The sequence below is a fragment of the Dermacentor silvarum genome, unplaced genomic scaffold (genome assembly GCF_013339745.2).
Source record: "Dermacentor silvarum isolate Dsil-2018 unplaced genomic scaffold, BIME_Dsil_1.4 Seq854, whole genome shotgun sequence".
Taxonomy (NCBI): Eukaryota; Metazoa; Arthropoda; class Arachnida; order Ixodida; family Ixodidae; genus Dermacentor; species Dermacentor silvarum.
The window spans coordinates 18,069-34,142 of record NW_023606875.1 but is presented as its reverse complement, the minus strand read 5'-3'; the positions used below and the strand labels follow the sequence as shown (position 1 = coordinate 34,142).

At 43.0% G+C, this 16,074-nt stretch overlaps 1 protein-coding gene across 1 annotated transcript; it reads left to right on the top strand.

The window, feature by feature from the left end:
• The first annotated feature begins 205 nt into the window (after positions 1 to 205).
• On the top strand, positions 206 to 8,638 carry LOC119435710 (uncharacterized). Its single transcript, XM_037702445.2, has 3 exons — positions 206 to 882; positions 3,228 to 3,435; positions 4,018 to 8,638. Exons 1-3 carry the CDS (start codon positions 424 to 426, stop codon positions 4,407 to 4,409), a joined length of 1,059 nt encoding a protein of 352 aa, XP_037558373.1. The 5' UTR covers positions 206 to 423; the 3' UTR covers positions 4,410 to 8,638.
• Positions 8,639 to 16,074: the final 7,436 nt, after the last annotated feature.

Here is a 16,074-nt window from a genome sequence, read left to right as displayed (position 1 = left end):
CGGTGAGCGTTTACCCGGTTGCCGGATGAAACGCGCAAACGGGTTTTAGCGCCGCTCTCCGTACGCCCGCACGCCCCAACGGCCGCGTTGCGTTGGGGCGTTCTAAGCTCGAATTTACTGCAGATAACTGAAACTCAGTAGCATACCAAGCTATTTAATATATATATATATATATATATATATATATATATAAAGTACGTGATTTGCTTGTTTTATTTGGCTTCCATTATTATTTGAACGAAGCAATAAACATTTTTCTTGGTTTTGCTACGCCCCGAAGTAGCCGACATCAAGCCTTGTCAAGACAAGCCTGATCTCTACTCTCTGAATGCTCCTTTGTTGTGACCTCGCTAGGCAAGAAGCAAGCAATCTCGCTGATTCGTCGTCGAATTGTGTGCCTATTTTTGTCTGTGTGCGTAAACGATGGCGTACAGCGTGCTTCATGACGAACTGCTGCTGCGATCTCTTCACTGGGACGAAATTGAAGACATGCACTTGCTCCCCATGGAACCACGGCGGGATCTTCGGAGGCACGGGCTGCTTAATTTAGATTCCATGGACAGCACGGCGTTCTACCGGTCGTTCAGGTTCCAGAAATCGGACCTGGACGATCTGATGACCGGCCTGCTTATTCCAGAAGAGGTTGAGAGTGCCCAGCGAGTTCGAATTCCAGGCCGCGAGGCGCTGTGCATGACGCTGCGGCGTCTCGCCTATCCGAACCGCCTGTGTGATCTGGAGGTCTTCTTTAGCCGCCACACTTCGGTGATATCGAGCGTGGTGTCCAAAGTATTATCACATATTGAGTACAACTTTGGACACCTCCTTGCGGACCTCACGGAGCACAGGTGGCTCAACGTGCAAAACCTGGAGCTGTTTTCCCAGGTAAGAGCACGCTTTCACCAGAAGTGTAAAACATTGATCCCTCCCCATCCCACAACCTACCTTTGTTTGTACTTCTTTTTTTCCCATTTAAGCTAACCTACTTTTGCTCTTCCTTCGACTTTCCCGTGGGGATAGCTGAGAGCGTGCAGAATGTACACATGAGCAGCAGGCTAGAGGGGCAAAGGCCATGCCAGGAAGCACGCCCCGTTTATGATATCTTCAGTAAAAGGGGGGGGGGGGGGATGAGTCAGCGGAATGCACAGCTGATGAAGTCACAGACGCATTGTTAAAATTTTTTAAATTATTGAATGTACTGAAAATAGACAACACAGCGCACAAATCAACAACATTGGGAAATGTAGCCTGCTAGCTTCTCGAAGCAAAAAACTCAGAAGCATATGGCTGAATGCTATAGGGCTTGATTAATGCGCTGTCGACGCGTAGAAGTATGCCTGCATAGATCGCGCGTCGACATCGTCGTGCCAATGCACAATGCGACGTCTCCATATGCCATACAGAACTAGGATTACAGCATCATAAGGTTTGCTATGTTGTTTCTCAACAAGGGAACCTGGTAGTTTGTGAATCTAAAGGAAAGTCTTGTTTTAAATTTCGCTGTAATACATTGCAAAGTGCATTGCACTGCAGCTTTTTTCTCCATACAGGTTTTAACCAATTTAAGCAGCCGTATGAGACTCCTACAGATGAATAATGTGTGTCTTGCTCTTGTTCTGTCACCGTTGTAAACACACGTGTAATAGTATGGTGCGAACGGGCACACCATGAGATCATTGTCGTCCTCACTTTCAACTATGTAGTAATGCAATGAATGAACAGCCTTAGTGCTCTTTACTCATGGCAGTTTCCAAATGGACACTACAAATGTGTGAATGCTTCAAACCAAGCTTTGTGGCATTTCAGAATTCGACATGGGAAACAGTTTCATCAGAAAGTGAGAGCATTAACCTTAAGATGCGCCACTGGGCGTTGCTAACTTGATGGATGACAAGAATAATTTATGTGAGAAAAGCCAAAATCTTCTGACCGCCACACTTTATCAAAGAGGCATTGGTGCAATTTCTTGAACACACATTTACCTGCATTCAGAGCTAGTGGTGGTACTGATCATTGTTTTCACAGGAGGGATAGTAACGCTGCTACACAGTATGTTCCATACTTTTCCATTACTCACGCCCTTGCCCACACCCAGATCATGAGATCAAGGTGACACTAGGCAAGGTGCAATCCAGCACATAAATAGTTGTGCCACGATGCAGTGTGCTGGGTGAGGGGGTGACAGTGCAGAACTCACTGGATACAAATTGCGCAGGACAAACCACAAGATAGCATATCTCACTGCATTCTGTGTACTGCATAGACAAATGCAAGATTTGCACCAAACATAATGTTTAATATCATTTCAACAGTGTCATACTTGACAAAAGTCTGAACGTAAAACATCGGCGCTAATGAATGGTCAACCAGTGCCAGTGTCAAAGGAAGCTTTGCTTAACCCTTTCTCACGCCACTTTATCCTGTTGATTGGAAACTTACTCTCACCACATTTCTTGCATCTTCGGAATCATAGAAAGTGTACAGCAGCAGAAAAGATTAAGATTTTTCAATTCTTTAGTGAGTTTTGTCGAGAGTACAGACTGGGGGCTCCACGCAAAAACTCACTACAGGAACATGAACTATTTCGTGTATTGAAGGCTTGAAAAGCACTTATCCAGCTGCTTGAAAATTGTGCCTAGTGCTAGCATTGTGAAAAACAATGAAAAAGAAGTGAGCTCGCTACATATAACAACTGCAAAAACACCCGTCTACCTTACCACTCATTTTACTAAAACATTTTGCACATGTTCTCCAAAATTGCAGCACAATTCCAATTACAAGTGTTTCAAGGTATATGCGAGATATTTTAAATACCATTACATTCATCAGTGCTTTTTCTTTTGATGCACATCTTGGTGCACACAATTGTGTACATAGTGTTTCAAAGGGTTAAACTGATTCCCATAGCACATGGGATAGGATGCTTTTTAAATGATGCTTTTAAATTTGGTCGTTGCACACAAGAGCATGCACAAAATGACGCCACAACAGCGGACATTTTTACTATACAAACATTGCTGCTTCTAATGTGACGCATAGTCAGAGAGGCATCTCGTGGCACCATTTCGAAATAGCGGAGATTATCAGTTCTTCCTGCAAGGCACGACGTCCACACCTAAAGAGTACATCTTACAGCGTGGCCTAATCCCAATATGACCTTTTTCCTAATACATTTGAGTTTCTTGCTATAGATCGCTGTTTACCTCTGTTTCTTTTTCTTTCTTTATCAGGCCGTTCACAGGAGAGGTGCTCCACTGGAAAACTGCTGGGCCTTCATTGATGGCACAGCACGAAGAATTTGCAGGCCTTCAATTGGGCAGCAGGACCATTTCTCCGGACACAAACGCCATCACGTTCAAAAGTTTCAAGCTGTGATGTGTCCCAATGGCATTATTTGCCAATTGGATGGACCATTTCATGGTCGGCGCCATGATGCTGGTGCGTGAAGTTGCCTCTAGTCTCCTCTAAAGCACCATGACGATTACGTTCAGTAACTCGTGTACCTAATTATTATAGTAATATTCAATGTTATAATTGCTACCAAGCTGCTTATGCATGTCCCACCCTGACGTGTTCCGTATTTGCAGAACCATTTCTGACTTACAAAACCACTTACACCAAATATCAAACTATACATGTTTGTGTTGTTCGATTCCCCTGCTTTACTTTGACCAAGATTTAAAGGGATCCTAAACCACTCCTCGAGCGTTGTGAAAAAAAAAACACATAGCATGTGCTGCTGGCAGCATCTCTGCCAAATTTTGCAGTCGTGCGTGACGCATGAAGTTCACAAGAGGAGCGCAAGGTTATCTTTTTCACAAACAAATTCTTTTGAAACAGAGGCTCTCTGCTCATCCGTTTCAAAGCTGCCGGCACCTTGCATGCGTAATGATGGGAATGCGTATCCTAATTTCCCTTAACCTTTTTTAGCTCACGCAGTGCTTCTGTTTGTGGAAAACAAGTGTGTTTGCATGAATCTCTGTTTCTTAGAATCTCACAAGAGGTGTAACTTTGTTTCAGGAATTCTGAAGATGACGGCCCTCTACCGCAACCTGGAAAAAGTCAACCAAGGCCACAAATACGTGATTTATGGTGACCCAGCCTACCCACTCCGGCCCCTTCTCCTTAAGCCTTTTGGAGGTGCATCTTTGAAGCCCCACGAGGTTTTATTTAATAAGCGCATGAGCACAGTGCGGCAAGCCGTAGAGTGGGGGTTCGGCAAAGTAGCAGCAGACTTTGCGTTTGTTGATTTTCATAAAAATCAAAAAATGACGCGCCAGAGGGTGGGGCGAATGTATAAAGTTGCAACACTGTTGTCTAACTGCCGTACTTGCATGTATGGCAGTCAAGTGTCTGCATACTTTGACATCGAACCACCCTCCTTCAGAGAATATCTGGTACCTCTCCAGTAAGTCGCCTGAGGTAGTGCTTAAAACGAGAACAAGGTAAAAGCAGGAGCCAATGTTTTGACTCGGTGGACTTTTTCAAGGCAACATATGCTCTCCTCGGCACAGTATGTATAGGGAGCGAGGGTAAGGTGGGTGGGCGAGGCAATGGCTGAGGATGTGTTAGTGGCGAGGGTGTAGAATTGAATAGAAAGATAATGCGCTACTGAACATCGCTGGAGTATGGTGAGGTAGCGCCATGTGTCAGCCGGTAGTAGTGGCAGAAAATAGTGCTTGTGGGAAAAAACTGATTAAATATATAAATAAAAGAACGAAAGGAATGAATGCTGTGAATATAAACGTCAATATTCCAACGTAATAAATATATAAATAAAAGAATGAAAGTAAAGGGACGCGGGGAAGTTGCAGTGTTAGACAATTTTATTCACGGCATTCATTCCTTTTGTTCTTTCATTGATATCATTTATTTCTCACAAGCACCACCTTCTGCCGCTACTTTTATTCTCTCTGTCAGCGACATGTCAACTGGCTGACACACAGTGATACCTCACTTTCCTCCACCGACATTCAGTAGCCCACCTTCCTTTTCAATTCTACACCCTCGCCGCTAACACACCCTCGGTCGTTGCCTCATCTACCAGCCTTACTCTCTCTCCCTTTTAGAAGAACTGTACCTATATATAATGTGCCGGGGAGAGCATATGTCGCCTTGAAAAAGACAACTACACTGAGTCAAAACATTGGCTCCTTTTTTACATTGTTCTCACTTTAAGCTCATCGTCTTGAATTTCTATCTCCCGCCTTTCCCATGTTTTCCCTGAGATAGTGCTGCAAGACACTTGCAGCCACATCTCTAGGCCAGCGGCGGCTATTATCTCTGTCACCCGAATTTTGACAAATTGGCCCAACTCATTATGTTGCAAAAATTGATGGCGTGGAGCAGAGGTAGAATACCCGGCTTCAAATCTGAAGGTCATAAGTTCGAATCCTACTCCAGTCCACCACATTTTCAGGCATGGAGTGGTGCCCGACACCGGCAAGAAAGAAAAAAAATATATCGCCGAGAGCTAGTGGGGCTATACTAGTTCAGGTGCAACCAAACTAGGAAGGCCCATAAAGCTTCATCAAAGTCACTCCCTCACCAGAACAGGAATTGGCCTCCCTGGTGCAGTTCTCGGCCACTACCTCCCTCATGACTCCGACAAATAACCCATGGCCCTCAATCCCCAGTGGCTGCGGAGCACCTGACCAAGGCGGCGGTCAGACCTGCTACGCGGCAGAGGGTGCTAAGAATCTCTGGGTCAAGACAGGCCGCCAATGGAAACTGAACCTGGCAACGTTCAACACGCGCACGCTCTCGAGTGAGGCTAGCTTAGCAGGACTATTTGAAGAATTATCAGGCATTTCCTGGGATATTATTGGCCTTAGTGAGGCAGCATTACAGCTTTTATCGGTGCTATTTGTGATTTGGCTGCTACGAGCGACATGACTGTGTTGCCACGGATGTCAACTGCCTTCAAATAAGAGTAAGCTCTCTAGGCTTTCAAACTGGTGTCAGAGAAGGTGTGAAGCTCAGCAATCTGCATCTCTACGTTCAGACCAGCTCTTACACGTAATGGAATCGTCACAGAAAATATTTGCATGACATCTGCACCCCATTCTTTCCATTGGGTTTTTATCCCTTCAGGCATTTGTTTATCCCATGGGCTCTTTAAGACCCATAAGCGCTGAAGCGGCACCTTTGCGGTCACAGTAAACACGGAGATTATGCCAGCACAATTGAAGATTCTGGGAGTTTTTAGTACAGTGCTTTCCGTGTAACTTTGGGCTTTATTCATGTATTCCAATAGAGAAATTGCAGAGAATTCAAAGAGGTTATTTGCTGTGTCCTAGTGCATACCTAAAACTGACGTTTTTTGTGCACCCTGCACTTGTTCTTTGTTGCGATCAAACACCTCCTGTCATTTGTTTCCACTTGCGGAGGTTCATGCCTGCATCTCTCATGATGGTCTTCGACCTCTTGTAGATGTCTAAACTTACTAAAATGTCTGCACCCTCGAGCAGATCAACACAAAAAGCTTTCTTCAGGATGGAGGCTAAGGTGTTCTCTTCACCACAAACGGTGTCGAAGCGATGGATAGTCACCATTAGCATAAATTGACTAGATGTGCACCCACGAGGCACCCAAGTAATATGCTATTCTGCAAAGTTATTGCTCGGGCTACGAGGGACTGTATCAAACCAAAGAAAGCGGAATGCATCTCAATCAGGCTCCTGTATCTCGATTTGCAGAAATGCCTTCTTGATGTCCGAATTAAAAGCTATGGGGTACCTGCGAAAGCATATCGGGACCTGCAATATTTCTGCCTGCGATTTTTCCACTTCGTCCGTATAGTCAATAAGGGATGGGAGACCTTGTGCATGCAACGATGCCTCGAACACTACTCTGAGCTTCATAGGGTGATTCTTCTCTTATCACTGATCTACGAGGCATGTCGTAGCTAGTTCATCCATTAGGAGTCTTTTCGGGCACTAACTTCATGTGTCCGAGCAAAGGATATTGCCTTTTGACCTGGTTGAATCGCTGTAACTGTCCGTCATGTCGTGATAGCCTTTTAACCAGCTTACTTGGGCGAGAGAGCCGTATCATGGTTGTCTCCGAGTAAATAATTTCGCTCTTCTTCCCACGGTAGCGCAACAGTATACCGGAGATTAAATTTACTGATCATCTCGTGGAATTGCTTCAGAGACTTGTAAGTGTTACAGTTGCTTTGATAAGTGCTATCCACTGCTCCGAGTCGCCAAAAGGACTGCAAAACCTGAGATTTCTTTGTGATAGAGTCTCCACTTGTAGCGCACAGACCATCAAGTTCGCATTGTGTTCGAAAAATGCTTTGCATCGACTTGATCCTTGGAGTGTCCATACGAAGGTGGAATTTATTACGACTAATCCTTACATATCTGTGCTGCATTCGAGTTCTCCGATCAATACCTTCCACAGATGATCTGACCTGATGAGTAAACAAAGTCCTGGTTTCCCATCTGCTCCAAGAAATTTGACTTTACGTTGCAGCTGCCTCACAAAGTTGTCGATAAATAGTGCAGAAATAGTGGCAGATAAATGGCACCATGATTGCTTGCACAGTGCAGACTTAAGCCAATGCAAGAAGTCCGACACCGAGCCATTTTCTCTTGTATTCTCAACATCCTTCCCCCCCCCCCTTTCTTAGCTGGCGCACAACTATTGTTTTTCTATAAGAATAGAACAGTTATACCATTCTCGTATTGAACTTTACACAGCAGCATTAAATTGTGCACTTGTAAAAAAGAAACATGGTTATTTCCAGACTTTCGAGTCAATTACAAATTTCAGTCACTACAGCATATTCCTTTTATTTTGAACGAGTAGAACCACACAATAGTCTTTACAAAGAATGAGCTGCTCCAGTACATTGTAAATTTGAAAATGTAACGCGTCTGCCGTTCTTACATTGCTTTATTTTAATGATGTGACTTTCCTTGATATGTTACTTTACGAAATATGTGCAATATCCTTTTTGTTGTTTGCATACGTCTATCGTGTACTTAGGAATGTATAACATGAGAACCTTTGTGTATTGATATATATGTTCTTTCATGTGACTAACTTTTTGCTATACGACTATTCTTTGGGCATTGCCTGTGTGTTTCTCTGGACCTAGTCAAGCTGCAAAAACGTTTCTTAGTCAAGGAACCTTCCTTTGAAAGGAAAATAAAACTAAATTGAACTGAAGTGAGTGAACGTTAGAGGGAATACAAAATAAATTTGGTTTACAAAAGTGTTTCACCTGTTGGTCTGTGAACTGTCTCTTGGCATTGTTGTGATGGTGAAAGGACCCAACAGCGGCGTTTACATTAAGCAAGTTTATATTGATGTTTACAGTTTACTGAAGCATTCATAACTGCAACACCAAAGTAGTAAAAAAAGTGCTAAATACCGTATGCTGCTTGTATTGGTGTCGTGTCCGTGGAAATTGATTAGATTTAATCTTCACAGGTTGGCAGGTGTGTTAACACAGACAAGACTGCATAGTCACGTGTTGCAGTGTTGATCTGCAGGGAAAATATAACCGATTCCAACATGCCTTTCGCTAATGAGCAACTTTATGGAATACGAGTTATTACAGTTTTAGATTTGGAATTAGAACATTTTGTAGTTATTGGTCCAGTGCTGCTAATCAAACTATTGTGGGACAAAACGTTAGCCAAAACAAGACATTAGCCAAATGCAGGCCATGTATGTCTTAGATTGTCCTGAATATTAAGTGTGTGCCTTATGTAAGACAACGAAAAATGCACGCACATGTTCGTTGGAATAAGTAGCACTAACTAAAAATAAATGGAATAACATGAGACGAGTTTCACACATGAAAACTAACCATCTAGGCAACATTGCAGCAAGACAAACAGCCAAGATAATTCTGACAAATCATATTTATTATTAGAGATGTAATTCATGAAGGTGAAAATATTGCACCTCAATCTGCAACGCAGTGTAAACTTCACTGCACTGTCCAAGCCTTCTGAAGAAGTGCACCATGATTTGTATGGACAAAGCACTGAACACACGACACAATAAATCATACAAAGCACTGAACACATGACACAATAAATCATACAAAGCACTGAACACACAACACAATAAATCATACAAAGCACTGAACACACGACACAATAAATCATCTTTAAATAAACAATTGGAATAGCACAGTTGATGAGGAAAGCATGAATTAAACATAAAACATGACCATCACTTCGCATGACTTGAAAAAAATCACAGCCAAAATATTGCACTTCATCTTGTGCAAGGTAGTGTACACTTCACTGCCCTGTCCGAATCTTCTTAAACAGTGTACCATGATTTGCATGAACTGAGATTAAGAAGAGGGAGGAAAAAATAAGCTCTGAACGAGAAATTGGGGCATCGTATATTGTGAAGACTAGGGATCCTGAACATGTGAGCAAAGCACTTAACACTTTTGATCACTCAATAAATAATTGTTAAATACGCAGCATTACAATAGCGTGGTTGATGAGGAACACACGACTTAAAATGTGACCAATGATTCCCATGGCTTGAAAAAAATCACAGCAAAGATATTGCACATCAACTTGTGCAAGGTAGTATACATTTTATTGCCCTGTCCTAGCTCTCGAAAATAATGCAACATGATCTGTGTGAACTCTGTGACCTCTTATCTAAACTGAATACATTTTTGCAGGAGCGCAACACCCTCTTCACACATATTGCTCATGGATGGTTTCAATTCTCCCGATATATCATGGCTGTCATTAGCCCCGCCTGGTCATGAGGTTCGCTCATCGAGGGAGCCTCTACAGCTGTCACAGTCGACTGGCCTTAAACAGAAAATAAAGCAGCCTACCAGAAATGAGGCACTTCTAGATCTAGTCTATCTGAGCCAACGATAGACTAGATCTAGAAGTGCTGCAGTTCTGGTAGGCTGCTTTACTTTCTGTTTAAAGCCAGTCGACTGTGACAGCTGTAGAGGCTCCCTCGATGAACGAACCTCATGACTAGGCAGGATTGATGACGGTCATGATATATGGCGAGCATTAACATCATCCATGAGCAATATGTGTGAACAGAGGACGTTGCGCCTCGATAATTACGGTTTCGAATGCGAAGTCAGTGCAGGTATTGCAGATCACAGAGCACTTTGTACATCTCTTCCAGTAAAAAAAGCCCACATTTCGTATACCTCATTTCCAAACTTCGATCATGCGAATGACATTTCCATTATTGATACCCCGAGTGAAACGTCCTCAAGAAACTAATCTGGTGACAATGCATCAATACAACCAATCCTTGAATATGCATCTGTAGTTTGAAACGAAACCCTTTTCATAAGAGCAGTATTAACAAGATTGAGTTTGTACAAAAGAAAGCTCTTCGCTTTATCTACTGTCGCCATGATAGGGATTTTTCACCTTCTTATAACCTCACTAGTCTTACCTTAACCACTCTGACATGTCGCCACAACGAATGCCTAATATTCCTGCACACCTTAATTAAATCTCCACGCTTAACCCACACAGATAAATACATTGTTTGTAAGACATTTCCATACCTGTAGCTCGTGCAACCTAAATCTGTTACCACTTCAAACCTAAAATGACATGTACATAATTTGTTTTCCTCTCAACAATTGAACGTTGGAATGTGTTGCCTGGAGATGTTCATTCTTTGCCCCTGACCTAGTTTTTGTCTGCAATAGACATGTGATGTTATTGCTACTCCTGCTGTGGCCCAAAATGGCCTGCAATATGGGCTGCAGAATAAATAAATAAATGAACAGACTAAGAAAAGAAAGAAAATCAGTGAACAAGAAATTGGGGCATCATGCATTCTGCAGACTAGGCATCCTCAACACATGAGCAGAGCACTGCACACGTAGAATGACTCGATAAATCATCTCTAAATAAGCACAATTAGCCTGGGTGATGAGTAACACACAAATTAAACATAGAACATGACCATTGATTTTCATGGCTTAAAAACATCACAGCAGAGATACTGCACCTCAACCTGTGCAAGGTAGTCTACACTTCACTGCCCTGTCTAAGCATTCTAAAACAGTGCACCATGATCTGTACAGAGACAAAGGAAAAAAAATCTGTGAACAAGAAATTGGAGCATTGCATATGCTTAAGACTAGGCATCCTCAACACATGAGCAGAGCACTGCACACTTACAATGACTCGATAAATCATCTCTAAATAAGCACAATTAGCCTGGGCGATGAGCAACACACAAATTAAACATAGAACATGACCATTGATTTTCATGGCTTAAAAACATCACAGCAGAGATACTGCACCTCAACCTGTGCAAGGTAGTGTACACTTCACTGCCCTGTCTGAGCATTCTAAAACAGTGCACCATGATCTGTACAGAGACAAAGGAAAAAATCTGTGAACAAGAAATTGGAGCATTGCATATGCTTAAGACTAGGCATCCTCAACACATGAGCAGAGCCATTGCACACTTACAATGACTCGATAAATCATCTCTAAATAAGCACAATTAGCCTGGGTGATGAGTAACACACAAATTAAACATAGAACATGACCATTGATTTTCATGGCTTAAAAACACCACAGTAGAGATACTGCACCTCAACCTGCCCTGTCTGAGCATTCTATTGACCCTTTTTGCGGAGCAGTTTGCTTTAGAGAATCGAGATGGCGCTCCCGGCGGCGTGCCAGAGCTCTCCTCAGCGACTGCGCACAAATACGAAACCATTACCGCTTCTACCTTGCTTCTGTCCGATCAGCTGTCGGAAACGCAACTGAGTTTTCGCTAACACACTGTGCTCCAATCATGCTAGATTGAATCATGTGAATTAAAGACGAGTGCAGTAGTTGGCTGCAAAAATAGTGACTGGCATGTTAGGGAATAGAATGAATCTGTGTGGCCAAGTTCTCGGACTGCTGCTGCAACTGTCCCAACGTTTCATCGGCACTTTGTGATGTACGGCTTTCCTCGAGGATACAGAAATTTGCTCATCCGCCAGCCTTGTATCGCTAACCTTCAAAGAAAGGGCTTCATCCCCAGAACGTCGGCAAGAGTGAGTACCACTCATTAAACAATGACAAAGGGAGTCAGTAGCGCCGCTTCCTGTCGTAGTAATTTTCACGCACGTTATCTATACACATATGTCCCAAATGGCAGGAAAACTTACGCCCACTCTATCGCCGACGTATCAAGAATAAGTGAATGGGCGCATACTTGAATATATGCGCACTGTATACGCACAATACATGACGGACTACACCGATGGTGCACGAATGGTCGAAGCTGAATGTTTCGCGACGGTCCACAAGAGTAAGCGAGTTACTAGCTGTAATGTATGTATTTGCTACAAGGTATTACATTGTACATAACAGCTACGTTTCAAGCCTTGTGCGCAGCAAGAACAAATCTATTGGAACTGAGCACACCCGTGAGCGATTAGGCAGAAAATAATCAGATAGTGGGCGCACCGAGGAACTTCACTGAGTCAGAAACTGACAAGGCACTGCTTCCAAATATTTGCCGAATAAACAACAAAGAGCAAAACACACTAATCCTGACTGAATTCATAATCGGAAAGCTTGGATGGCTAGGAATACATATTTAGCCCCGCTTTTAGAACAAGCACCATATACGCTGTTTGCGCCGTTTGAACATATTTAATCAGCTCCGAAAGCGCTTTTGCATGTTCTCTGAAGCTGTGATCAAAGCTTCGTGTCGTCCACCTAGTCACCGTCTACGGTATCTCCGAAAACAGATTCTTTAAGCCGCGCCAGCGTGATACACTTCCATTGTAAACAAGGAGGCAACAGAGGCAGTTGAGGCAAGCAATGGACGCGTCACCACGTGATCAAACATGGCACCGCCTACGGTATCACCGCGAAAAGGGTCAATAACAGTGCACCATACTGTACAAACAGAGACTAAGAAAGAAAAAAAAAATCTGAACAAGAAAGAGGGCATCGTGCATTCTGAAGACTAGGCATCCTCAACACATGAGCCGAGCACTGAACAATTATGATTACTGGATAAATAAACTCTAAACATAGGGACCAAGGTTAGGTCCACTACAACAATGTGTGAATCGGCGAGTAAAAGGCCAGAGAACCATTCGGACCGACGGCAGACGCCAAAGAAACCTCCACGTCCACCTTGTATGTATGGCACGCTCTGGTGCGTGTGTCTCATGCTGCGATCTTCAAGGTCAGAAAAAGAAACAGCTTCTTCTGACCTCGCAGCTCGAAGCACAAGACACACGCACCTGAGCGTGCCATATATAAAAGGCGGACGAGGAGGATGACGAAGAAACCTCCACGTCCACCTTGTATGTATGGCATGCTCTGGTGCGTGTGTCTCGTGCTGCGATCTTCAAGGTCAGAAAAAGAATAAAGAAATAGCTTCTCCTGACCTCGCAGCTCGAAGCACAAGACACACGCACCTGAGCGTGCCATATATAAAAGGCGGACGAAGAGGATGACAATGGCTGCTAGGCTAAATAAGCAGACTTAGTGTGGTGGAAAGAAGCAGTGAACTATAAATGGGGGCATGATGCGTTGCGAAAACTATTTTTCAAGCTTTTCTGTTAAAGTTTTAATAAGTTCTAACTGCGCACTTTGATATGCCTGACTGGTGCGCCGCTCCTCAAGGATGGCTGCCAGCTCCGTCTTGCGCAGCTCCATTTCTAACTCCCTGAGCCGCACATTATCATTATGCTGTTGCATTTTCAGTTGCATCTGGTCTTCGTGCTGGCGTATCTGGAGGGCCAATCTTTCGCGGTCAAGTTCATGGCCGAGCATGCGCATGTGCATTTCTTGCTCTGATCGGGCCTCCAGATACACCAGGGTGGCTTCATTCTGCCCCCGTGCGCCTGCAAAAATGAAACAAGAAACATAAGAAATGTACCGAAGCGTTTCAGAACATGATGCTTTGAGGCACAGGCAGTGCTTTGTTGAAGTCTACAAAAGCAGAATTGAGTACAAGGACGCACGTGTCTTAAAGGGACACTAAAAAGAAAAATGATTTCACCTGTATCAGTAGATTACCTCACTACAATACCTAAAAACACCACCCTAACCGCGAGAAAGGCCAGAAAAGGCTAAAAAAAACTAAGACTTGTAGTGGTGACATCATGAGGGCGTGTACCAAATTTTCAATTTTCATAATTTCGGTACGTTTTCCTGACAATTGCAACTGAAACTCCCAGACAGCAACGCATCACAAAAGTCAGCGACACCCGAGCAGGGTTCTCTCCAGGGTGGAGCAGTCACAATTGTCATTTTGATGAATATCAATTTATTCCTGCGATCCTCCGGTGTTCATTTGTCATGGGGAGAAACATTAGAATGAAATAATAAAATGTGTAGTAGAAGTTGAGAAATGTTCTATTTTCCTAGTGCCTTGGGGACAAAAATCAAGTGGAAAATTGAGCTTTGGGATGTGTCACCGCACAGCTTACCGCTGCTTTCCATTAGCACACTGCTGCCACCTTAATTCCATTGTAAAGAGCAGAGATCGGAGCTTTTTATAAACACAGCGCCGTATTCGACATGAAAAGTGGAAACATATTCATTCCTGCTACAGCGTCCGCACAGTGAGTGCTCCTATTGACCGGCACAGATATGAATTGCTGGCACGCGCTTTACACATATTTGGACAGCACCAAGCTGTGTATAATTTTTCCCAGCGATCTTAGATGATTAGGGTTGGATGAATTCCTGGCTTGTGTACCTTTCGTTACGGTGCCCAAAGTGCAACATTGATGAATGTACAATTAAAAACAAATGAATTGATGTATAGCAAAAAAAAATAGAAAATCCTAATTTGTGTGTGTGGAAACCACCACCACCTTCCTCACTGTCGAAAGCTAACAACAACACCCCTTTCTGGACCAATCAGAAGCCACAACGGGCCCAGCAACCACTGTTCAGTTCATGCAAACATGTATGTAGTTAAGCGGAAGGTTTTGTGTGGCCCAACTCCAATACTGCCTATTCAAATACATGTAAAACACAGAAATGCTTATTAAAACCATGGACTAAAATCAGCCACTGAACCGACTTTACTGAAATTTGCTGCATTTGAGAGAAAAAAACTTTAATGAAATTTGATGCATTTGAGCGAAGAAAAGTCTAGTGACTGTTGGAAGCAAAATTTGATTTAAGGCCTGAATAATTTTAAAGAAATTTTCAAGGTAAGTTTGAAAAAAATTAGAAGCACGAAGTTTACAATTTTGTGGCTCTGCACCAAGAACAGATATCGCAGTTCTGTAAGGTGCACCCATAGAGCATCCAAAGCAGACAAATTTTATATATCAATTTATATCTCACGTGAATTTATTACACTGTTTACAAGCGTATTGCAGAAGTCCTACTCACATATTAGTGGTCTGTTTCAGAGCCATGCATACTACATCACCTTTGTCCGTTTTAAATATACTATTAGATGCAATTCGCAGAATTGTGATATCGCTTTTCCTTACTGAGTTACATAGTTATAAACTCTGTAGTATCGTTAGCAGAAATATTGGGATTTTAAACTATTGTTATATTAGAAATTCACGGCATCACCACCAACAGTCACTAGATTTAAACTTTTTCATTTAGATGCAACAAATCTCATCAAATTCAGTGCAGTGGTTGCCAATACAAATGATTTCTCCTATTCTACGAATTTAGATAGGGGCCCCCAAGCTGAGCCTTCCTCTTAAGGTTGCAAACGATAACTCCAAGGTTATATTATGTTCCTTGCTCGCTGCATGGCTCGGTACTGCTCTCCTTCCCATATTTCTTGAGTGATGGCTCCCTCTTGCACAGCACGAGGAAAACAAAATGGTCATGTCATTGAACCGGCCTAATCCTCAATGCATTCCCGCTAAATTTTGGAATTGTTCACTCATACGTGAATAACACTTTGCAGTTGCTACAATGAAAGTAAAAGAAAGCAGCGCGCAGTTCGCACCAGGTGAAACACTGCACAAACGCAAGTCCGTTGGGATATGCAGCCATCTGCAAACAATTATTAAACTGCTCGATTCACGAGGCTACACTATGTGCCAATCTAACTGACGAGTTTGCAGTGGCCACCAAAACCGAAGACTGA

Bases quoted from the DNA above. Each gene is read 5' to 3' on its own strand.
- LOC119435710 (XM_037702445.2), top strand. From the start codon at position 424: ATGGCGTACAGCGTGCTTCATGACGAACTGCTGCTGCGATCTCTTCAC. The intron at 883-3,227 runs GTAAGAGCACGC...TTTCTTTATCAG, and splicing joins ACCTGGAGCTGTTTTCCCAG to GCCGTTCACAGGAGAGGTGC. The intron at 3,436-4,017 runs GTGCGTGAAGTT...ACTTTGTTTCAG, and splicing joins TGGTCGGCGCCATGATGCTG to GAATTCTGAAGATGACGGCC.